Source organism: Kwoniella shandongensis, chromosome 13 (genome assembly GCF_008629635.2).
Source record: "Kwoniella shandongensis chromosome 13, complete sequence".
NCBI lineage: Eukaryota > Fungi > Basidiomycota > Tremellomycetes > Tremellales > Cryptococcaceae > Kwoniella > Kwoniella shandongensis.
The window spans coordinates 472,896-497,028 of record NC_089299.1 but is presented as its reverse complement, the minus strand read 5'-3'; the positions used below and the strand labels follow the sequence as shown (position 1 = coordinate 497,028).

General features: G+C 50.2%; 7 protein-coding genes across 7 annotated transcripts; 3 read left to right on the top strand and 4 right to left on the bottom strand.

Moving 5' to 3' along the window:
• Nucleotides 1-18: 18 nt before the first annotated feature.
• CI109_106872 (uncharacterized protein) lies at nt 19-1,502 on the top strand (the record flags this gene model as incomplete). Its single annotated transcript, XM_032002063.1, has 3 exons — nt 19-100; nt 307-458; nt 642-1,502. The coding sequence occupies 3 exons, from the start codon at nt 19-21 to the stop codon at nt 1,500-1,502; spliced, it is 1,095 nt and encodes a 364-aa protein (XP_031863620.1).
• Nucleotides 1,503-2,180: 678 nt separating this feature from the next.
• Nucleotides 2,181-3,821, bottom strand: CI109_106871 (uncharacterized protein; the record flags this gene model as incomplete). The annotated part of the gene is made up of 3 exons (XM_032002064.1): nt 2,181-2,198; nt 2,304-2,882; nt 2,946-3,821. 3 exons carry the CDS (start codon nt 3,819-3,821, stop codon nt 2,181-2,183), a joined length of 1,473 nt encoding a protein of 490 aa, XP_031863621.1.
• A 422-nt stretch (nt 3,822-4,243) lies between these two features.
• CI109_106870 (uncharacterized protein) lies at nt 4,244-7,428 on the top strand (the record flags this gene model as incomplete). Its single annotated transcript, XM_032002065.1, has 4 exons — nt 4,244-4,577; nt 4,690-5,231; nt 5,298-5,413; nt 5,586-7,428. The coding sequence occupies 4 exons, from the start codon at nt 4,244-4,246 to the stop codon at nt 7,426-7,428; spliced, it is 2,835 nt and encodes a 944-aa protein (XP_031863622.1).
• A 544-nt stretch (nt 7,429-7,972) lies between these two features.
• Nucleotides 7,973-11,236, bottom strand: CI109_106869 (uncharacterized protein; the record flags this gene model as incomplete). Its single annotated transcript, XM_032002066.1, has 8 exons — nt 7,973-9,616; nt 9,679-9,870; nt 9,964-10,044; nt 10,118-10,195; nt 10,264-10,344; nt 10,422-10,526; nt 10,724-10,846; nt 10,916-11,236. 8 exons carry the CDS (start codon nt 11,234-11,236, stop codon nt 7,973-7,975), a joined length of 2,625 nt encoding a protein of 874 aa, XP_031863623.1.
• Nucleotides 11,237-11,803: 567 nt separating this feature from the next.
• On the bottom strand, nt 11,804-14,534 carry CI109_106868 (uncharacterized protein; the record flags this gene model as incomplete). Its single annotated transcript, XM_032002067.1, has 2 exons — nt 11,804-14,393; nt 14,449-14,534. 2 exons carry the CDS (start codon nt 14,532-14,534, stop codon nt 11,804-11,806), a joined length of 2,676 nt encoding a protein of 891 aa, XP_031863624.1.
• Nucleotides 14,535-18,419: 3,885 nt separating this feature from the next.
• CI109_106867 (uncharacterized protein) lies at nt 18,420-19,844 on the top strand (the record flags this gene model as incomplete). The annotated part of the gene is made up of 3 exons (XM_032002068.1): nt 18,420-18,801; nt 18,870-19,462; nt 19,749-19,844. 3 exons carry the CDS (start codon nt 18,420-18,422, stop codon nt 19,842-19,844), a joined length of 1,071 nt encoding a protein of 356 aa, XP_031863625.1.
• Nucleotides 19,845-20,365: 521 nt separating this feature from the next.
• On the bottom strand, nt 20,366-22,737 carry CI109_106866 (uncharacterized protein; the record flags this gene model as incomplete). Its single annotated transcript, XM_065967920.1, has 3 exons — nt 20,366-21,553; nt 21,624-21,707; nt 21,772-22,737. The coding sequence occupies 3 exons, from the start codon at nt 22,735-22,737 to the stop codon at nt 20,366-20,368; spliced, it is 2,238 nt and encodes a 745-aa protein (XP_065823992.1).
• Nucleotides 22,738-24,133: the final 1,396 nt, after the last annotated feature.

The window sequence follows — 24,133 nt, the reverse complement described above, 5'->3', positions numbered from 1 at the left end:
TCCAACGACACCGACACGATGTCAGATATACAAAGTATCAGCATAATATCGACCAAGACTGTGGATGTGCCTAAACTTCATACGGTGTATGTGATACAAAGTGAGTAGTCACTCATTGTGCCCTTCTCCTGTCGAAGCGTGGTATATGTCCAGCCGGAGACAACCACATATTTATACCTAAGAGTCAGGAGCTGACAAGATGACTCCTATCCCTCTATTCCTCTCTTCGCACCCTGATCATAAACTCCCATTCGTACCATATCCGCATTAACGATCGCCTTCCTACGCCCTGTCCTTCGTTCGCAGTCACCACCCCAACGCGAACATGGACGGTCGATCGACGTTATAACGATTTCGTAGCTCTCCATGCCGAGCTCAAATCTTCGACGGGGAAAGAACCGCCGAGTCCGTTACCGCAGAAACATTGGAATCTGATGCGGAGTCTGGGTGATGAGAAGGTGAGTTGTGCTCCGAGGGAACGTGCTTGGGCGAATCAAACGATATTGAGTCCTGAGTCGTCGGGCGTCTGTGCTACACTTGTCTTGCGTGGCTTGTACATCCATGTTGTCTGAGCAACGAATTGGACTCATATGAGTGATGATAGTGGACCGAGTTGCTAATTGCTTGTATTGCTTCCTTAGACCATCCGAGAACGACGTCTCTTACTCGAACAATATCTCCGTTCTATCTTATCCACCAAAACTCCCATATTCCGCCAAGCATACACTTTCTCCGATTTCCTCTCCCTCCCCACCTCTTCTACCTCTGCCTCTAATGCACATCACGCTCCATCTTCATCGTTCACCGCTCAAAGTTGGTTACTTGAACATACTGCCATCCAAACCCTACTTCGGTCAGCTCGATCCGCACTTCTTAAGCGGGATGCGTTAGCGTCCATGTCCGATCCATCTGGCTCACGATCTGCCGGTGTCGAAGCGAAACGTACGCTCAAAGAAGTAGAAACACGGATCGGAGTGTTAGAAACTGGGTTGAAAGGGTTGGTAGGGTCTCTGGGCGAAGGAGAGAGGAAGAGAAGGGAGGAGATGGTGGAGGGGTTAAGAGTGGAGAAGTTGAATTTAGGAAGAATGGCAGAAGCAGGTGTGAAAGCTGGTTCTGGTTCAGCGTTCTCATCAAGATCATCTCCATCCCCTTCTTCTTCAGCTTTCGCACCCACTTCCTCCGCCTCAAGTATGCCAGGTGCTTTACCCCAATCCGCTGCGCCTGGAAGGGTATTCGGATCCAAACCACCTCCTCAGGAAACGTCAACGACAAGACCATTAGATGATCGAGGGTTATTACAACTCCAACAAACTCAGATGGGGAACCAAGATGAACAACTCAAAGAACTCTCGAATATCTTACAGAGACAGAGGAAGATGGGAGAGGTTATACACCAGGAGATTGAGGAGCAAAATGAGTTGTTGGATGAGGTCGAGAGTGGAGTGGATAAGACGGGTAGGAAGTTGGGGAAGGCAAAGAGGGAGATGAATAGGTTGGGATAGGGTATGAGTTGGATGAGAAATGGGGGAAGAGAGATATCTTGCATGTGTAGCTGAAGAGGACGATCGGATCGTTCTATATCCAACACGGACTTATTGTAATGAGGAGGCGAGAGGCAAGGATGATGTAAATTGGGATTTGCTCGCTATCGGGGCAAAGTAGGAATGATCGCACTTTGGAGGGATCACATTGTTCATCGCCGGAGCTGATCTAGGGGTTGTGCTATATGTTTGTGCTTGTGTAATTCTGTACTTGACGACCCATAATGAATCTCTCTCAACGATGATGATGCCTGGTGGTTACAAGTTTGAAACACAGACTGCATGTGAACGAACGTAAATGTGATACGGTAAAAATAATTTGGGAAAAGGCAAAAAAAGGTGAAGTACGTTGATAAGAAGGGGGAAATCTGAGAACTCAAAGCTATAACAGTTATAGTGCACCGCGGCTCAGTAGTCTGTTCTCGCACAGTATCAGTAAGAGCGAGAAGTTATGTAGTTTGTTGGTTGTGAGTATGATACAATGCTTGTTCATAGTCCGTCTTGGAATAGGGGTCGATCTGTGGTGAATCTTCCTTTGTGGTATTTCGTTGTCGTTCCTTCATCTTCGTTGTCGTTCCTTCATCTTCGTTGTCGTTAGTTATATCTGTTCTTACTGTAGGATTTTTTGACGCTGTTCCATCAACTACCGCCTTCGATCTGCGGGTGGAACAAATCGTTAGCTCCCATTCTCCCTATCATCCGTCGCGCTTGCCAACAAGCACCATTCATGGTGAGACTGGTGCTATTGCGCTTTGTACTCACCACCAAACCCAACTTCTTCGCCGCCTCCCACGCCGCCACATTCTTCGCCATCTTCTTGACCGGCCTCACCGCCTCTCCCAGCTCGATCCCATCCACCGTGACTTTGATCTTCCACAAGGCTCCGATATTAGTCTCGTACCTCTCTTCTTCGTATCTGAGTTCTCTATCTTGATGAGCGGTGTAGAGCTGGACAAGTTGTGCCATTCCCAAGGAAGCTGCGTCGATACGGGCAATCTCTGCATCGGATTGTAGCTGGACGTGACCATCGAGTGTTGCGCCGATCGTCATATGGTGTTGGTCGTGCTCGTTCTTCATGTAGTCGAAGAAGAAGTCGTATAATGGTTCGTACATCTCTCGGAGCCACGAGTCGATGACTTGCATTCCCTCTGTAATACGCTCGTCGATCGGGAAGGAGAAATACAGAGCAGCGATATACGCCTCCATGAGTGCAGCACGAACATCGGTCTCAGCTCGAAGGACAGGAAGGAGATTCGGATCCCCGTTCAGACGTTGGGGCAAGTTGTACAAGCCTGAAAGGTGGGACAATGTCGCGTTCGACACCATATGCGACTTGAGCTTCTATACGGACATCTCGTCAGCTCAAATGTTACCACTCTCAATGACGGCCAGCTCATCACCCACGGTGGCAGTCCCTATTGTCAACCTCGGCTTCGTCTCATGCAACCATGTAGTCACCACCATCCCCAGAATGCTATCTCCCACATGCTCTAGCTTCTCATAATGCTTTGCCGGACAATCGATTGGATCTTCAAACCTTCCTTTGACTTTCTCGAACAAGCTCTGATGGCTGAAGACTTGCTGGACTAGATCCGGATCATCGACTGTTGGAAGAGGTGGAAGAGGGAAAACTGGCAACTGCTCAACGGGGATCAGGAGAGCACGCGATTTTGCGTCTTTCTTGAATCGCTTAGACGGAAGCGGGAGAGGAAGGATAGGAATAGGAATGGAAGGCTTGATGTCGGGCGCAGATGACGGGGCACGTTCTCGTTTGATTACCACGCTGGGAGTCGATACCCGTGATCTTTCCGAAGCTTCGAGTACATCGGGGTTCTCCTTGCGCTTCCCAAGTGAAGATGAGCTTGGTCGAGTACAGACAGGCGGTTCCATCTTTCCTTCATTATAAGGCGAGCGATTGGATTGTGAGATCGGGGTAAGTAAGCAAGGTGTCGGAGCAGGACTTTTCCTCTCGATCTTAATCGTGGACCCCCAATGCTGGGCAGTTTGGTGAGAGTTGGGAATTATGAAGTCTTCGTTAACCTTCCAATCGCTTGGGACGCCTTGGGCAGCAGATGCGAATGGGAGAGCCGAGCTAGCGCGAATGAAAGGTTGATTAATCATCTCGTTGGCCTTGTTATCGGATGGTACCTCAGTCGCTGCTCTGTTGCGAGTGGAAGAAGAGGAAGGAGATGTCCATGGTGTGGTTGGGCGAGAACGCTCAGTCGCGGGGGTCGGAGGAAAGCAGCAGCGTTGCGTTTCTTCGCTGTCGTCGATGGACATTGTGCTGTGTTGGATCATCAACAGGGCAATGACAGATGGGCAAGAGCCTTACAGAGTGAACTCACATAACGTGTTTCTCGACTGTACCTCGACACTCTCGTTGCGTTTGAGTTCCGAAGGCGAGAAGAAGAAGGAAAGAAGAGTAGAACGAGAGCTCACTAATTCTAAGGTGGTCAAAGGAAGTGGAGGTCAACTGGTATCTGAATTACGTAATTGTATTACTACACCGCACACTCTCTCCGAAGACCTATGTATTTTGTTTTGGCTTCTCATCTCCGTGGACTTCGTCATATATACAGACTGTATCACAATCTCACCTTACTTGAGTACTGTCACGTCGGAGCTCTTATCAAAGCGGTCGTCTCCCTCTCTGTGTCTCTGGGCCATTTTGTGCAGATTCGTAGAGTCGCATCAATGACAAGATGACCTCTTTAGTCGCGTCGGATATGCCCAAAACACCCTGTTTAGCGGAAGCGGACCAACCTTCCGCTTCGTCATCCAAACTCCCTACACCACCTCCGACGTCTATCATTCATGACGTGTCAACCGCGTTCTCGATCACTAAACACATCTCGCCACCGTCGCCAAAAGAAATCAGCTCCTTTGGAGTTGGCGGAAAGGACAAAGGCAAGCAGAGAGCGTCGGAGTTGAGCGAGAATGGAACGTTATCCGGACTGCATGGTGACGATACGCAAAGGGATGCAGAGGAGGATGAAGGATCTGCAACAGAAGATGAAGATGAGGACGAACGTAACTGTAAGTGCTATCCATGTCTATGATCTAAATATTCAACCACGTTCTTCATCGTTCACAAGCTTATGTGAGAATATGTCCTTTCTCTCGCCTCTTCCTGCTTTCGTACTCACAGATGAGGAAGAGCGACAACGACGTATACAAGAGAATCAACGTCTGCTAGATTCTCTCGGTATCACATCTTCATCAGCCTTACTCGGACCCAACCCCTCTTCATCTGCTATAGCAGGACCCTCAACGACTCGCCCATCTGGACCCAATAAGAGACGGAAGAATGGTCCTCAACACCCCGTGTTCGACAGATCCGGCTACATCCTCTCCCTCCCACCGCCCGGTCAGACATACAAGATGGCATGTGTCGAGATGCCCAGTGACCGGAAAATGAAACGTCGAATCGCAGAGGGAGAATATATAGACCGATCACATTGGAGAGAAGGGGAAGAGCGAAGATGGAGATTTGGGTTTGGGCGAGGAGGTGAATTGGCAGATGGTGAGGAGGAGGAAGTGGGTGGTGTAGGGAAAGACTTCAGATGGAGGAAATGGAGAGGTCTGACAAGAGAATTGAGGAGCGAGATGAAGAAGTGGAATCGAATGATAGAGGGAGATACCAAAGGTCTCGTCGCGGCGCCAAATCCAGAAGGCGTATCAGCATACTCTGTGAGTCCGGTGTGCCATATCGCTCTGATTTATAGCTTCATTGTTACTGATCATGCTCATTCCTAGCTCATCCCGGGAGAAGCATGTCACCAGTGCCGTCGTAAATCGGAGAAACCAAAGATGAAGTGCAGGAATATCAACCCCATGTGTCGTGCCAGCTTCTGCGAGACCTGTTGCAAGCGGTGAGTGAAAGCGGTTCGAGACTCCATGTCAAGCATCTCTCCTCATGGCTGGGTACATCCCTTGACCTACTTCCCCCAGCGCCTCCCGTCAGATAATCGTAATCAGAACGTACAAGTATATGAACCTTCGCTGACTATATAACCCATATTGTACCTCCTTTACGATATACAGCTACAGCTACTTTGATTTCGACGTCGATTCCCGCTCCTTCATCTGCCCTCTTTGCAAAGATTGCTGCAACTGTTCCGCCTGTATACGAAAACGGAATCTGGTCCATCTGCTAGGTCCCAAGACTGGGATTCGTCAAAAGTCTCTCAAGATCCGAATGGGTGAAGAAGGAGCAGCCGAAGACATGACAGTACAGACCTGGTTGGAGAAGACTGTGGAGGATAAGGTTGGAATACCGTTTGACTTTGTCAGGATCGTAGATCAGGACAAGGACATCATCTCACCCGAGTTGCCGGAAGAGGTCGCGGTCGTCAAGCCAGCGAAATCGAAGAAGGGTAAAAAAGAAGGAAAGCGAAAGCGAAGGAGTGAGGCAGCGGAAGATGGAAATGACGGTGACGGAGAGGAGAGACCAAAGGCAAAGAAGGGAAGGAAGAAGAAGAACCTCGACGACGACACCGGTGAGAAGTTGTCCAAGCAGCCCCAAAATACCGGTCTTGTGGTGAAGATTAGGATACCGAAACTTGGTGAAGGCGAAGCTCGTCCACGAGTCGACCGAGTGAAGGAGGTTGATTCGGACGGTGACACCGTTGGCGATTGGTCGTCTGACGACGAGGGGGAGAACAAGTCTGGTGCCGAATCATCGCTTACTCCTCTGTCGACTGCATCTTCTTGTTCACCCCCTGTCCCGGCCCGATTCGCCTTTCCACCTCGTCGAGCCTTTGATCAAATTCCTGATACCAATCAGTTTCTCTCTCGCCTGCCGCAAACCGTCGCCGGAGCCGACAATCCTTCCCCTGAGCATATGAGGGCGGACCTGCCGCTGGCACAAAATGGACGAATTGACCTAGACACGGATCATCAGAACGACGAACCTACAGCAGCGCGGCTGACCCTTGAGTCTCAACCTCAGCGGAACGGACTGGACCAGTCTGAGTCCTCACCATCAAAGAGCGTCTTTTCTCGTATGTCTACTCCGGAGACCGGTGAAGATGGAACAAGTCGACGGAAGAAGAGACCTCCTCCCCAGGCGAATATCTTGCGCGCGCCAAGGCACAGCTCATTCTCCACGTCGACTGACATCGCTCCCGATGTCACTGCGACTACAACCGTGATTGCAAGTGCGACTTCCTCGCCGATCGCCCTGGCTCAACCGCGATTGCACGCCTTCGAAGCCACATCCCCGCAGAAGCAGAAGCACGTACATGAATTGGAAAGTACTCCAGTCTTCTGGCAGCCGCCCTCGGTTGGCTTGTCAGGCGTAGGCGATTCATTCATTCCCTCATTCACAAGCACTCAGTCGGACCAATGGCCAGACCAATTCGCTCGCAATGGCTTCACTCATTCGAGTCAGATTCGCCCCAGCTATGTCAACGGTGATCGACCGGCATGGCAACGTTCTCCGCCGAATATTAGTATGGCTTTGCCCTTGTTCCAACAAGATCATGCTGGTCCTCCTCCCTACTCTCATTCTCCAACACATCGACCGATCCAGATGCCACCCTTGCCAATGCAGGAAGAACGGTATCTCCCTATGGCGATGGTCTCGCCCCAACAGCATCAACAGCATCAACAGCATCAGCAGCACCAACAGCAGATGCTGATCGAACGACCCACGACTACGTCAACGATGAATCACTCTTCGGCACACTTAACTTACATTCATCAAGCTGAAGCACCGACATCAACACAATTTTACCCGAATGAGGGGACCATACCTATCCCTATGTCTATATCGACACAAATTGGACAAGTGGAACAGACGCAAGTCAAGACGAATCATGGTTGGCCGAGACATTTGGATCTGTTGAGTATAGCAGCTGCAGAAGCGAGGCAGAGTCCTACTTGAGTGATGAGGGGGGGTTAGCGGTGTCGAAGTGTTTGTTCTGTACCGCTGTACAGCTCTGTCAATGGTGTTGAGAGACTGGAGATGGACAGTATGTACAGAGTGGCACAGGTTTTGTAAGACGCATGTCTCCTCATGTATCACGAGCGTGGATACAAGCACAGTATCCTAAGCTGCAGAGCGCGTGTACGAAGCTAAATACAAAGATGTAACGTATTACCGTCGTCGTAGAGATGTTCTCGTTTATTTGGACATTGAGCCATCCGTTACCGCCACAGAATGCAGCGTGTGTACTTTAGGCACGACTGATGGGAATGCATAGTTTAATTCAAATTTGTGAGATAATATAGAATATGTTACAACAACCAAATATGCACAAGTATTGAATGGTTGATTGCTTGATTGATTGATTGATTGATTGATTGATTGGTACGTTTCAACGAACACGCTGATATTACTCCTCGCACTCTCCTCTGTCCATCGTGGGCTGGTCAAAGACACCACCAACCTTACTATATACAACTCACATCGTCTCCAGCTTATTGACTCACCAGCCGCCATACGGATCTTCCCCATCTCCATCTACGACGATACTCGTCATTCTCTTATTTCTCTCTTCAAATTTTATCCTACTCTTATCCCATATAGAAAGCTCAGGTTTCGTCATCCCTCCTCTGCCTCTTTTCTTTCCGCCCGATTCTGACGTGGCGGTACTTTTCGTACGGGTAGGATCAAGTGTTGTCCAACCATCATTGTAGAAAGGCTGTTGACCTCCTTCTGTTTGCGGAGATTTCTCTTCGTCCTTCCTTTTCGATGTGGCCGAGTGTGGATATCCGTACTTATGGTGTGATGCCGCATCACGTTGAGTACTCGTCAGAAATGTCTTCCGTCCTCCTCCTCCTCTTACACCCCCTCCACCTCCATTTCCGTTCTTAGCAAGTATTTTCTCCCTTTTCTCTCTCGCACCCTTTGATAATGGTCGATTCCCATTTTGAGGCGCTGTCAAATCCAGCGAGATGATCGACCGTTTTGGAGCTGAGCAAGAGGTATCGTATTCGACTCGTTCCGAGGCAGACCAATCGTCTACAACTTCTCCTTCCCCAGCAGCTATGTCTACCAATGTGAGAGGTTCAAACTGGGGCGATTTTAAACCGATTGTTGACAATGCATTGGAAGTGTTGGGGGTGAGTGCAAGAGAGGGTCGGGATGGGCTTAGTGAGATTTTCGTTTTGACGGGACTGCTGTCCAGCATCGTGAAGGACGGAATCTGACATTCGATCCCATCAACCACGACGGGCTCGGATGTCGGGGGTGATGAAGCTTCCTTCTTATCTTGCGGTTTGCTGTTCGATATCGGGGTTCCTGCTGAGTGACCAGTTGCGGACGACAATGCCGCTCTCACGTAGGGCGATTTGATGTTCAGAGGTATCAAATCGATATGAGGGCGATCGGTAGTATCGTCAAGTACCAGTCCAGTGAGAGACATCTCTGACTTGACCGTCATCGCCACTTCTGGTGCGGTCTCTTCCAGATCCAGAACCGGTGCTACTGTCGATACACCGATATTGTTTGGCCGAGTTGATGATTCCGCTTCTACCGCTTCCGAAGAAGATGGGTCGGCGTTGACCCTGACCTGGCCCGTCGTCCTTTGATTTTCTCCCTTTCGTTCGACAAACCTTTCACAAGGCAGTTGACCTGCAGTAACCTCCGGCGGATCTGACGGTCTATTAGCCGTTCCACGACCAACGAGGGAATCGTTGATATTCTCGTTCGCATTCGCTGGTCCTGCTGCAACTGGACTCGTGGCTTCTTGATTGTCGTTGGCTTCTCCCCCCTCGCTGCTCGTTTCAACCTCGTTGAAATGCGTCTTGCTGCAAGCCTTACCCGTCGAGACCGACCCAGCATCATCGTCCGAATCGTCCGAATCGTCCGTCACATCCGGTGTCAACTTTGCCAGCGGTTCCACTTCCTCCTTTTCAACAGGCAGCTCCCGCTCTGCAAGTATGAAACTTGGCATCGAGGTATCATCCCACGCATTCGGGACTCGTTCGAGAATGGTGGTACCTCGATCGGATGAGACTTGACTAATTTCAAGGTCGGTATCAACAGTCGCATTAATCGAGGTGGAAAGAGGTGGGAAATCCTCGGCCGTGAGGTGAGCGCCGCCATGTGAGAAGGGCGAAGAGACATGCTGTGCAGTCGGAGGATATCAGCATTGGAGGAGGTAGGATGAACGAATGTGGACAATCTCACCGCTGCGAGCTCCGCAGGATGGCCAAATACCATACCGCATTCCGTACATCCATAGGAAGAATGCACGACATGACTCTTGTACGTCACGGTGATTGGTACAGGAGGAGGTGGTGTCGCCTCTTTTAGGGTATCGAGCATTCGTTGTGTGCGTCTGAAGTCGATATTGGTTGTACCGTGGACAAGCTCGTAATGCTGCGGGTGAGCGTGGGAAGGGGGAGATCAGCTCAGAAGAACAGGTCCAAGATTGGGAGGAACAGCGTCGCGAGGCTACCAAAAGGTACTCACGTCGCGAGCGTCTTGAGCATGATTAAAAGTGACTAGACATTCACCGCACAACATCGACCAAGGATGCTTGTCCGTCTTGTGCTATAACCAGCGAGACAAAAGTTTACGTCAGATACAAGTATATTTCTCTGAAAGATCATGTATGAAGACATACACGACGAAGAGCGTAGTTGGTGTCGTATTCTTCGAAGCATACTTCGCAGATTGATGCAGTCATGGATGTGGTCGAGTTCTACACACGTCAAATACGAGTCAGCTCGACCTGTTCGTATTTGACATTGTCTTGGAGGAATGACATACCACGGGACTGGCACTTCGACTCTTCGGTGCTGACATGGCATTCGACGGGCCGGAGGCGAAATCGTGCAATACGGAATTATGCTGTTTGTGCGGGACCCAAAACGTTAGCTATCATCTGTGCTCGAGTGATAATCGTTGAGTCAGTCCAATCAGCTTACCTGCTGTAAAGCCGTGACCGAGCTGAACTTTTTCGAGCACAATGAACACCAGCTCTCCTCGTTCCGCTTTCTCTTCCCACCCAGAGTGAGGTTGGACGATCGAAACTGCGGGATTGTTTGTCAATTGATCAGTCGCGAGTGACGGGGCCAAGTGAGGAGTAATATATTTGGACAAAAGTGAGGAAAAGGAGAAGATGGACAGCAATCTGACCAGCCGGTGAGTCCGCCCCACACGAAAGATAGACCAAAGGATGGTCAGGGGCGTAGCTTGATCGTTATCGTGATTGCGAGCTCACACTTACAGCGTCAAATGCATTGCTAGACCGATCAAAATGAGGAGGAAGTGGTCTACCTTCCCATATCCGCTTCTCGTCCTTGGGCTGTTGCTCTTCTCGCTGGATGGTCAAGGCACTATCTTCGACCCACTGGGATTACATCCAGGCGGTGAATCAGTTTGGTGCTCGCCATATTAGTTAACGAAAATCAAGACTTACATTGCCCCAGCCCCCGTTGTAGCTCGGTACTTCTTGAGCTGATTCGTCCCCTTGTCCTTGCCCTTTGTACTCTTCGCACTGTTGCTCGTGCTCTTTACCCTTAGCCTCATCATCCTCTCTGAAGGTCGAACCCTCCTGCTCTTCCAGAACCTTGATCTCGTCATCTAAAGCCCTCACTACACCTCTCACTTGATCCTTGTCCGTCGTGTACGTCCCCGACACACGATACTTCCTCCCGCAAGTACATTCGCACTCGCACTCCGGGGGTTGCTCATCTTGCACCAGTAGAACAAGTAACAAGAGTAAGAGGTCAATCAACATTGTCGTTCAACGAACGAGGTTGGTAGGCTCGCGCGCACAACAATCACGATTGTCTTCTGGCGAAGCGGGTCGTCAGATCATCGTTCAATGTGCTGCTGCAAAGGGATTGAGGAGGTGCGACGACGACGACGTTCAACGTAAAGGATTGGAAGAAGCGAGGAAAGGCACTAATTGGAAAATCAAAATAAACTATCTGAGCGCGTCGGTTTGCTCGTAGATCAAGGTTGACTGATAAGGAAATCAAGCTTCTCTTCCATAGATAACATTCATTCAGACCGCATATATATATATATATATATCAATCATCTGAATATGTAGTGTGTTCTTTCCTTGCATTCAATACATGACGCTACGTAACATGCCTGAATGTATTTGCACAACGTATCAGAGTGACTTCGAGTCCTTTATATGTTTTGCTTTCTACTCTCCTATCTATGACCCCCTACTTCTCCCCTTCGTCATGATACTATGGATCCGACCGGGAACGTAATGTGGGAATGAATGCTGATGCAGAATATAGGAGACTGATAATGATGTGTCGTGATGCGCTCCACATGCCCTCCCCGCCTACTCCTCATCCTTCTCCTCGGTCATACCTAGACCAAGACCGCTCCTTGAACTAGACCTCATGCTACTCAACTTGTTCCCGCTCAACTGCCTCTTGTGTCCAAATGGCGACGGACTGAGGTTATGCGCTCCCAACAATCCATGTGGCCATCTCGGTGATACAGGGGTGTGAACATCGCCTGCACCTGCCGACAGGGGTCCGGGATTAGAGCCCTTGTTGAGTTCTCGGAAGAAATCGGCACGAGAGGGGACAGACATCGGTTCGAGAGGTCCGCCGGGTCCGCTCACATTCCGCATCATTCCTCGCAGGGGAGTACCATCGATGAGCATGCTCGATGGTACCCGAGATCGTCCGCCAAGAGGAGTCAAGGAGAAGAGAGAGGGTTGTCCGAAGTTGAAGTCGAGATGTCGAGAAGGGGTAGATGTGACGTCAAATGGTGCGTCATCGATCCGAGGCGTGGAGTATCGGTCGTTCATGGCAGGCGCCGGTGTAGATGGTGGCGCTCCGTCCTCGGTGAACTGCCACATGTCATTACTGCCATACGAAAGCATTCTCGCTCGTTGAGGTCGTTGCGGGGAACCCATCGTTCTCCCAACCGGTGTTCTTGTACTGGACATATGAGCAGCAGTGACAAACATCGGAGACGGTGCGAGCGCGATATGTCCGATATCGCTCTTGACCGCTGATGACCGCGGATCGGCTTGAGTATACGATCGAGGGGTTGAGTGAGCCGGGGTTCGCATAGATCGTGCTTCGACATCGCACTGGGAACACCACCAATTCGGTCCGATTTTCGACTCATCCTCGATGCCGCAGCACATGAGATGATGCCAAGTCTTGCACGATGCACAAGATATCATTGATCCCATACCGCTCGTAGAAGAGGCTCCGCACACGCATGCGACAACACCAGCTGGAAGGACGGGTACAGCTCGATTTCGCAGACTAACAAGCAATGCAGATCGGGCATTCGCTTCAGTGTTGTCCGGACTGACACCTCGTAAGCGTCGTCGGCTGTCTGAAGTCTCGCTCGAGGAGGAGGAGAGTAGTCGAGTGACGCTCTTGCCTTTTCCCTTCCCATAGGATGTGTAGATTGAAGCATACACATCCTCATCCGAGCTGTCATCGCTGCCAGCTTCGAGGTACCGTCTCAGCAAAGCTGCTTTCTGCGTCTCCTCCCTTCTCATCCTCTCCTTCCTGCTCCCACCTGCAAGGGCCCATGGTGCCTCCGCATCTGGCCAAAGGGGCTTGAGCACTGACTTTGAGCTGCTGGCGATGGGTCTCTCACTCCAGACATCCTCGTCATCGGCCTTTGTCTCCTCCACCAGCCTTGTCGACCCGTCCAATCCCAAGAATTTGATGGCTGTATCCTTCCTGACCGCGACTCGGCCAAACAAATCTATTCGGGTACTGACTAATGGTGATTCGTCTTTGATGGAATGTTCCGAAAAGGCTTGTAGACGCTTTGTAATCCTTTGAGCCTTGACCTCGGGGGCATCCGAGTCTTCGTCGGGTACCGGTATGTCGTGGCTCATGGTGGGTGTACGCAAGGTGACGAGATCGGGGGAGGAAGGAGGTGATTGGATCCTAGTGCTGTTCTCAAACCAGGCGACTTCGCTCTCGAGCACTTCGTTGGTAGCGATCGTAGCAATGCCTGACTCGTCTGTTGTAATTGCTGGGATAGTTGTAGTTCTTGGCGATCGATGAACTTCTTCCGGTGTCTTCACTGCTTCAAGTTCACCTTGACTGACGCCTAACAATCCGAGTTTACGCCCCTCTTCTTGATGGCGTGTGATGACAAGGCCCCGTCTGGCCGATTGCTCAGCAGCGATCTCAGGACCCTCGTCGATTGGAGACATTGTCTCCTCGGCCATCATGGGTATTCGGAGGTGAGGTGGTAAGTTGGCAGGCGCGATGTCTCGACCAGTTGATGGCGGTGTAGGTAATTGTAGGTGAGGGGGTCGTGCAGACTCGTCAACTCTTACTCGTTTGGACGCTCGACCACCACCTTCATCTTGCTGTTGTTTCGCTCGTTTCGGTGTCTTCAAAGCTTTGCCGGTTGGCGGTGTGTCCTTTGAAGACTGCTTCTCTCTCTTTCTCTTCTGCCCTGCAGCTTCCTTGTCTGCTGTCGCTTGAGTCCAAGTAGATCGACCATCGATAGGTTGATAATACGAAGGGATAGTCGAGTCGTAAGATCTTGACAAGGTGGTCGTGGTAAGCAATGGTGGAGCGCCCTCGTAGCCATTCGTTTGGGGAGGATAAGATGTTTGATCCCCGTACGGACTAGGTGAGGCTTTGTCATGAGAGTGGCCCGGGCGAGAGGGAGTTTGATAGACTTCAAAATCGCCATTCGATGTGGGATAGTATGTCTGTCCTTGAGCCAGAGGTGAATGGCGAGGAGAATGTGAAGCAGCCATGGGCTGAAGATGTGTCCCCGAAAGTGTGGGGTAGGGCAAATGGTATGTCGGAGCAGGTGCGTTGAGGACGATCGTCTGTCCATGAGAGTAAGGAGACGATTGGCTATTGGTTTCAGACGGTGAGAGGTGAGAATATGTCGGTGAGGCAACGCTTCGATTGTCATTGATCAACCTATGGTATTGGTTAGTTGGCTGATTGATACTCTTGGGAAGCTTTTGCAACTCACCCATCCTTCTCCCTTCTCAGACCTGATCCGAAGTTGCCCAGTGTCGGAGTCCAGTCCGTCATGAGCTCTTGGCCATGTGGTGACATGGTGCTATTGTGTGATATGGTCTCGTAGATGACTGGTCCTGCCATTACAGGTGGGATAGACAGGTGGCTGAAATGAGGTGTATAATGTATGTATGCTGGATCGATGAAGTATAGGGGTAGTGCTGGTACCATGATGGAACGATCAGCACGGGGTACGATGTGGTTTGGGTCTCGAATCAAGGAGTGATAGAGGTCAAGTGGATTGTGCAGTAACCAATGATGGTGCTCGGTTACAACGGCTAAAAATGTGACAATGCCAACCTGCACATTGGCATGAGGAAGGATAGAGATGGCAATCTGAGACAGCGTTTGGATGGACTGATCTCGGGAAGATACAGTTTCCCATCACTATCACTCGAAGAGGAGATGTGATCAAGTGATGTTCACATTCGATCCCACAGGGCAAGTTGAGACATGGTTTGGATCGAAACATCTGTGCAAGGAGGAAATTCACAAGGGGATGTGTGATAAAGATGCAGTCGACACTCACGATTCTTTTTCACTTTCCCCTCGGTGACCTCTACTTTGTTACACTTCTATCCTCGATGTTCTCTCAGCGCCAGGTGGAGTCGAGGTTTTGTTGAAATGGTGGTAGTACAGATCGAGGCTGGCTCGAAGGTTGAGTGATGTGTGATTTGGTATCGCAGCGAAGATAAGAGTGCAAGGCGAGTAGAAATGTGATCGTGGAGCTATTGACGACGAGGACGATGGGAGGAAGAGGTGGTATGTGGAGAGATGCTCGCTGGAAGAGCAACTGAAGTGTTGTAGGTGTCTAGGCCCACACTGCTTGCTGTCCTGCGGGTAAGGCCGTAATGCCGTCAACCGGGATGTTCTTCACAATAACCTCTGGAATCGACTGTGGAGAGGGACTGAGATGATGATGTATTATGATTATAGAATGAGTGTTGTGCGTGACATGGGAGGAAGACAAGCAATAATACACAGAGATGGAGGTGATACTGATAGCACTGGATGATGGAGAGGGGATCCGGTGTAATGATTAATGTAATGTGTGCAGGGTTGAACGAAGGCAAATGAAAAGCTAGCTAGCGTTAAAACCATACAAACTATCCGAAATGATCCACCAACGAAGCAAGTATTATCCCAACTTACCTTTGTCGCTTCTTTGCTCCTCCCCGCTTCGCTTCTACCGCTGTACTGTATGTCTCTTGCTCTCTGATGGTCCAGAGTCTAGAGTTCCCGGGCTTTCTTTACTTTCCCTTTTCCTTCGGAGGAAGGGTACGGAATGGTCTATATGAGGTAGGTGGTGGCAGTAGTGAGGTCCCAGATCGACGCCGAGACTCCGGGTGTAGGGCTAGTAGTGTATGTTATGGTATGGTGTGGTATGGTGTGGTCGATTTGTTGGGATGCTGGAACAGAGGCTTGTGCTTGTGCTTGTGGGTGTGGGTGTGCGTTATGGGTGGGTGGGTGGGTGTGGAATGAAAAATCAAGGGTCTAGGGTACAGCAACAGTGTCCGATAGATCCCTCTTTCCTCGCACTCTCGCCTCTTTCTTTGTTCGCTCCAACTAAGCTTTCGCTTTCTGATCGACAGAGATAGAGGCTTGTACGTTAAAGCATACAAGGGAGGGAAAACGAAAACGATAAATGAATGCACTGGGTGGTTGTGCCGTGTGACAGGATGAAGGAAGCAAGGTTGGATGATTATTATTACAGGGACTAAAAAACGACAAGAGCGAAAGAGACAAAGGCTACGCCGTTTCAAGGGTCTCGTCTGTCTTTCCTAATGTAATCTTATAATCTGAAGACTTCCTGGAATTGTATACAAGGTTCTTACGATAGGATAGGTGAGATGAGATGAGATGAGATGGAGAGGGTAAGTGGTGACGATCGTTGACGCTGCTACTTGATTGCTTGCCGCAGAGGACATGTCGATGGGGTGCTGTATGTATGCGTGTATGTAATGGTAACGATCCGCTCTCTGCTCGATCACGAAACAACGATGAAATCTCGCACCAGGATTTTCCGCCCGTGTGACTGATTTTCCACGCGTTTCCCTTGGTTTTTGATTTTTTCCCCCCGAATCCTTTTAACCCACTTCTCTTCGCTTCCCACCAACTACCACTTTGTACCATACTGACTGCCTCCGCAGTCGCTCATGAACCTTCACGGACAGTGACAAGAAGCAGCGCTCATGTCTACTCCGTTCGCAGCCACACATGTGTTCTAACGGACACGATCACAGCCACACCTATCCACCACACACAAGGGCCACACACACACACACACACAGTCCGTTCACTGACCTGAGACGCGTGCACGGATCTCTTATCGGTCATTTAGAGACCCGCTCTCAGAGCAATCCCTCTTCTGCGGCTACTGTCTCCTCTCGCTCTGTATCCACTCTTCTCATATCTTATCCTTCCTACTCAGCCTCCATCTCCATCCTCAGCCCAGTTCTAGACCCAAGCCACACCACGCAACCGGGGAGAGAGAGGGAGCCAGGGAGAACATTATTCTGATCCAGGGGATGAGATGTGGTCCAAAAATCCTGACGCGTCTCGTCGATTGAACCATTTCCACCATTTCCACCATTTCAAACCCTAAAAAAACCTTGTTCGCGTCACGCTCGCCCTGATTTTCCAAGTGAAATTACCATATCGGGTGATTCACTCCACCCCCGTGAGATGCGGGGTAACGGTGTCTGTTATCAATTGGTTAATGATACCGATATTGCGGTATTGCGGTGATAGCTGCCTAGAGCCGGCCGGCCCTTTGTAAGTTGCGAGAGAAAGAGACGGTCCGGTTCACCATAGAGTGTCGATCACCGACCGAGGATGAGTACATGCCGGGGGAAGCTGGTGTCGATGTGAGGCTCTCGCGGTTAGACCGGGATCGAGATGCCATGTATCACGTGAGGAGAAAGGACGAGTGACAAGGAGGGTTGACTAGGCGACTGCTATTGCGAGGCGTGAAGCGTGAAGTATGATATGGCGATGGCGACATTGCTGTAAGTGGTGATGAACGAGTGAGTAGGTAGGTAGACGAAGAGATGATAAAAATCAAGTGAACATAGTGTAGCAGGGCACACGGGCGATACGAAGCGGGAAAGCGGAGAGATGCAAAGATCCGTCACGAAAATTGTAAATCTACATCAAAGTATCTGACAAGAAGAAAATGGTATACTGGACAAGAAGAAAGGTCGGATCAATCGCTTCTTATACGTATGAATCCTACACGTACTTGAACGACTTCATATGCATCATAAACGCGTATAAGGCATTGTTCTGTTCTGTTTAAAGGGAACGAGTCGTGGTAAGTCGTGTTCTCGTGTTCGTGTCGTGTTCGTGAATTTGCAGGGTAGCGGTCAGAGGCGTGGTAGTTGTTGGACGCGTTGTTGACGGACCACATACGATTGACTACTGTTCATTGCGTCGCGAACATCTCAATCGCGTTTCTAATTTCGTTTCGTTTCGCAGCCTCTCCAATTGCTCACAAACGACATGCTATCATCTATCCTATCCACAATCCGCAAGGAGTGGTCAAAATGCACTCAAGTGATCTCATCAACCAAGGACATGACGCAGTAGTCGGTTCGTTCGGGCGCTTGTAGCGTTAATCTGCCGCTCGGACAATTCCGATAGCGATTATCATCACCATCTTGCGGCTATCCCGAACATCACACGACTAACTCAGTCTTGATTGCAGGCGTGGACCTGCATCATATATTCGTTGCACGCTCATTTCATCCTTCCCACCGTCAATCTCCTCCATCCATCCGTTGCACCGGTCTTCATAGCGGGTTACAACACTGCATCGTGTTTTTATTCAACCGACTGACTCTTGCAGCCCGGCACCAGCCTAAGCTGACCTCCGCCCTCCATCCCCGGTCATCTCTATCTCTGCTTGCTGCAAGGCACTTGACAATGGCCCCATTACGCATCTTGACATCATCCGATGTGGATTCGATCCTTACGACGCTCTCTCCCCAAACGGCACTCGCATCCCAAGCGAGCGTCTTCACCTCCTTCTCCCAGACCTCCTCTTCCTCGCCCTCGAGTGATATCCCATCCATCCAGACCCCGCATCGAATCACCATCGCTTCAGAAGGAACTACAACCCTCTTCATGCCTTCACGAGCGCCTACGTCGACTACGGAAAATACCACAGCATGCAAGATCGTTGCAGTGCCTAATGGAGGTGGAGGAGAGGGATTGCCGGCAAGTACGATCATAATGGATGAGAGTAGTGGGAGGGTGAAAGCGTTGATCAATGCGAGGAAATTGACAGCGTTGCGGAATGCTGCGGGTGAGTGGCGGTGCTTCCCTTCCACCTATATGTGCATTTCAGCTGATAATGCCCTTTCATCTCTGCAGGCTCTGCATTGTTCCTCTCTCTTTTCCCGACTCCTCAACCTCCTACGCATCTACTCGTCTTTGGTACTGGCGCACAAGCGCTCGCTCATGCAACACTGTTCCTCCGACTCCATCCATCAATCATGAATCTAACATTCATCATCCGATCTTCAACCCCTCGCGCCTCATCTCTCTTATCGCATCTTCAATCATCCTTCCCTCAAATCAATATCGCCCTATCAGTCCACTCAGACGCCTCGTCATCGGGATTGAACGAACTGGTCAACCAAGCTGACATAATCGTAACTACCACATCGTCCACCTCTCCCTTATTCAACTCGACTTCTACTTCTCCGAAAAAGGGAACGAGAGTGATACTTATCGGATCGTACAAACCTACAATGCACGAAGTAGATACGGCTCTTATCAAACGGAGTGGGATCGTCGTCGATTCGAGAGAAGCTTGTGCAAGAGAAGCGGGAGAACTGATCGATGCGCAGTTGAAAGAAAGGGACATGGTAGAGCTTGGAGAAGTGTTGAGTGAAACAGAAGCGATGAAGAAGAGAGTATTGGAGAAGAGTGGAGGAGAAGAGGGAGTGATCGTTTTCAAATCGGTGAGTATCTGGTTCGGCCACTGCTGTCGGAGCTATGGGTTGTGATTGTGGTCGTGCTGCGGTCTGCGAATCTCTCAGATCGAGACCAGACCAGGACTAGGTTCGGCGGGCGACATGATCCGGTTTGTCGCTCTCTAGACTCTTTAGTCCGAGAGGCAAAATACCGTCGAAGTGCTTCAAGACTGGTTTCGATACCTATTGAAGGACGCTTAACAAGCACGCCGACTAGAGACGTTGTCAAAAGACAATCGTTTGCTGACGCTGTCGTCATATTGTGCACGTACAGGTCGGACTGGGCATACAAGATGTGTCAATCGCAAGGCTCGTCCTTGACGAAGCTGAACAAAGGGGTATTGGCACCATCATCGATGATTATGACTAAGTAGCTTGGTCATGGAGACGCGATAACGAGAGGGAGACCAAAACCAGTCAATAATCGAATCTGAACGCGAAACTCGATTGCTTGGAAATTGGGATATAGTCGAAAGTGTGACATGTATAATGGAATGTCATTAGTCTTGCGTTTCATGTGGCTCATGTGGAAGTACCATACAGTTGCTTTACTCTATGAAAAATTATGTTGATTTCTCAAATCAGGTCATCGTACGTTTCGCCATCTTGATTTCCGTGCGTTGGTCCCTGTTGCTGTTGACGCTTATCTTGGACAGAATCTGTGTGGATACAGCCGCCGAGAGCCCAATTCATAGCACAGCAGCTACTATAACTATCGTACAAGTACATTGAACATAACAAGACATATCGGTCGTTACTGATCAAGAAGACGGAATGTAGCTTTGCTGGATCTCTGATCCAACCTGAATCTGCACCAAATCTGAAACCAGATGAAATCACCCTTATAATCTCACTCGCACGGAAGACACGACCCTAATCCCAACGTTCTTTTCAGTCCCACAACGATCTCGACTGCTTGCGATCCCCTGCTCCTCCTCTCCGCTTGTCAGGTTGATATTGATATTCCCGAGGAGACACATCGCCCTCTCCTTCTCCTTCTCCGTCTCTGTTGTCCAGGCTATCGCTCCTTTCTCGCTTCAACGATCTCCCTTTCCCGTTTACGGTACCCCTCGGCTTTGGAGAATCCGTCGGACTTTCGATACAAGGCAAATCGTTCTCACCCGACAGAATTCCTTGATCCAATGGTCTATTGAGAGCGAACTTTATCAGGGTCGGAGGCAAGTGGATAGGTCTGACATTATCGTTGCTGTGAGCGAATTCTGGAGATCCCGACGGCGACCGTGAGGTATCTCTCTTGATGTTTGAACCATGACAGGGCTTGCTTGGTGCGGCGAGAAGATTCGGTAGATGAGTCAAGATGGGCGCCAAATTGAGAGCATGAACTTTGATTGAGCAGGTACTCCGTTGATGTTCCGTGGGAGCGAGCGTATGGCCATTTCTGGGCAACGAAGGCCGGATTGCACCTTTGTCATCCAGTGGATACTGCACGCCTACAGGATGAGTAAACGATGGTCGTCGTCGCACAGGAGACGCAGGGGCTCTACGGCCCCAGTTGGACTCAGTTGTGGTACCTGGTGGGTGTGGCTGACCAGGATAATGGTGGTTGTGGTTGTGTTGATGAGAGTGATAAGTCTCATGGTGATGATGATGGAAGACATGTTGATGACGGTCGTCTAGCAATCGGTCTCGCAGTGCAGAAGCGTCTTTATCCAAACCATGGTCGTATTTCCATTTGTCTTCCGCCGGCGAGGGGGAGCGTATAGGACCGAAAGGTCGTTGTCCAAGCGGAGGGGAAGAGTCCGGGTAACCTCCATAGAGGGCAATAGATGGAGTTTGAATATCATCCGCATAGTCGGGGTGCCTGATTTGCTTTTCCTTGTGATTGCCACGAGCAGACTCGAAAACGAAACCTGTAGACTGTGGCACATCAAATTGCGAACTCGGATATGTCGAAGCTGTTGATGAATGGCCGGCCCAAGCAGAGATTCTCTCTTCCTGCTCGATGGAGAGACGTCGTGCGCGAGGAGACTTCTGCAGATCCTCGTAATCTGCAGGATCCTCTCCTTCTGGAATACCACCGTTGACGAGGAGCGCTTTTCGTCCTTTCTGGCGTTGATTCTGACCAGTTGGGAAAGGCAATCGTTAGTTCTAGAAGTGCGGAGACTTAGGCAACCCAACGCAAACTTGCCTGGAACCACACCTGTACTTGACGGGACGTCAAGCCGATTTCGGAGCCCATATGTTCTCTGTCGTTGCCAGTCGGAAACTTGGTCTAGGAAAATAAAGTCAAAGATTTAGCAAATCGCAGGAATACGTAACAACTGCAAATCACGCACCTTTTTCCACAATCTGGACAGACCCGCTTGCTGAGAGTGCGTCATCAAAGCCCGCGTTCGTTTTTTCTTGACATCGCGGGGAGCATTCCCTTCCGCTAGGATAGCGACGGAGAGCTGACCTGCTTGACTACATATACTGCTACCAGAGGATGAGGTCACGCCCCGTTGCGATGTCTGCGACTGACCGGACCGATGTGACGATCCTGAGTAGGTCCGTGCTCGAAGAGTGGGTCGCAGGGGCGGAGGCACAAGTGGCATAGACGAAAGAGGCGCTGGTAGACGCTGAGAATCAAGGTTCATACCGGGGACTGGCGAGCTAGGTGCACGAGCGTGTTTTACATTTGTCCTAAGCTCGCTTGAACGTCGCAGCACGGATATGGGTGCACGAGGTCTCGATTCATTTGGCGATGGCGATGTTCTTCGACGGTGTTCCGAGACTTGGCCGAGTGATGTATGCGCAGGGGTGGAATACGGTGGATGGCTAAATGCAACGTCCAGTTCACCCGCCGTAGGAGGTGGCGGAGGAGGTTGCGAGGTTGTAAAGGGCAATCGATTTCGAGACATCGTCGCTCGCTCGTCCAAAGTTACCCACGAGGGTCGATGAGGCTGTCGAGGTGACGAGCCAAAGCGGCGATCAGGTGCAACGTATTGAGCTAGTGGTGGTGGACCGAGACGAGGTCCTGAATGATCCTTCAAACTGAAAGTAGGATGGAACGCGTTCGAAGTCGACCTTGGTGACATGTACGAACCGAACGCAGGAGGCACTTCAGCCCTGTTGGCGGTCGATGGGCGATTGTCGGTTGGTAGCCTGCTGATTGTCACTCGATGTGGCGAGTGTGATCTACTACGGGAGCCTCTTCGGGCAGAATTGGGTGACAGAGGCAGTCGAGCGTGGCTCTCCACGGTCAAGCTGTGTCTGGGTTGAGCCCAAAAGTTTCGGTCGTCGTGTATCTTCACCAAGCTCATGGTAGAATGATTCAATTCACCAAATCACATCTACTGTCTGTCAGAGTGGTATCCGGCCACGGCCAGAGTAACTGGTCAGATGTGAAGTGGGTCCGTGAATTGTGTAACTTGCAGAATTGTATGCGGTTTCGGGTTGAGAGATGATAGTCGATGCGACCTGGACGTCGACGGTATTCTTGGCAGTGTGGCTAACCACGTTAACGGTCGATCCGCTACGTTGCTATGATATTTACTAAGAAACGTCAGGTCCTTGAACGATGTCGAGAGGCAATACAACTCACGGTAGGGACGGTGTCCAACTGGTTTTCCACTCGATGTAGACCGTGGAAGATACAAAGATGCTGTGCTTTACAATGATGATGACAGCGGCAGAACCGGAAAGGTGGGTGTACGATTCCGCTAAATGTTTGGCGGGACAGGAGGAGGGATGGAGGGGTACAAGTCACTGTTTGTTTTGTTTTCTTTCCGGATGAACAAAATGAAGTGGACTGATGATCAACTATGGTCGGTGCAGTGGTGTCACCGAACTACGAATCGATGGGAGGGATGTTAACAAAAAAGAAAGAAGGTCCAAGAGAAAGAGATGGATCAACTGTCCACTCACTAAAAGACAGCAGCCGAATTCCGACCGGTATTTCCAGGTGTTGTGTCCTGTGTACGAGAAGAGGTACGACGCTTTCTTTCTGCTTTCGATCCGGATAATGAAGAGGGTAAGAGAAGGAAGGGTGTTTGTTTTGTAGCTTCAAGAGGACTCTGACCTGAGATAACGGGAGTGTATGAAGTGTGGGAATCGACGAGTCGACGAGGTTTGCTTTTGTAAGGCGAAGCGAGAACAAGTGTAAACGTGAAAAAAAGGTCGCTTTACGAGAGATTGAATGCAGTACTCACTTATAGCGAAGTATAACTCATGCTCTGGAGTAAGGGAAGGAGAAACAGAGTGAGTGATCAGCTTAAATACTGTATGTAATAAGGTACCGTGACGTGTGAATTGATTCCAAACACGAATGCAGGAGGGGCACACCGACGATGATGAATACGGGAACCGAGAGATTGAGGCACGAGAGTTCTGGTACCGACGTACTACCCCTTTAACAGCGGAGATAGCACATCTGCCAGGCATTCAAGGTTAATGAAGTTTCTGCGCTGGTACAGTACGAGTAACAGGCGAGAAGCCCATGTGTCTAGAATACCAAGCCTGAGTCTGTAGGCTGTAACCTGCAAAGGTACACTTGACATGATCAATCGATGACTAAGGGTTCCTGTCTCCAGGTCGAAGGCTTGGGCAGCATGAAAAGGGGGGGGGGAGAGGGTGCGATGATCACAAGGGTCAAGGATACTTACTTGGCTCGTGCGTCCGCGGTTCCGATTCCCAATGTAGCCTGAATTCCTGCTAACG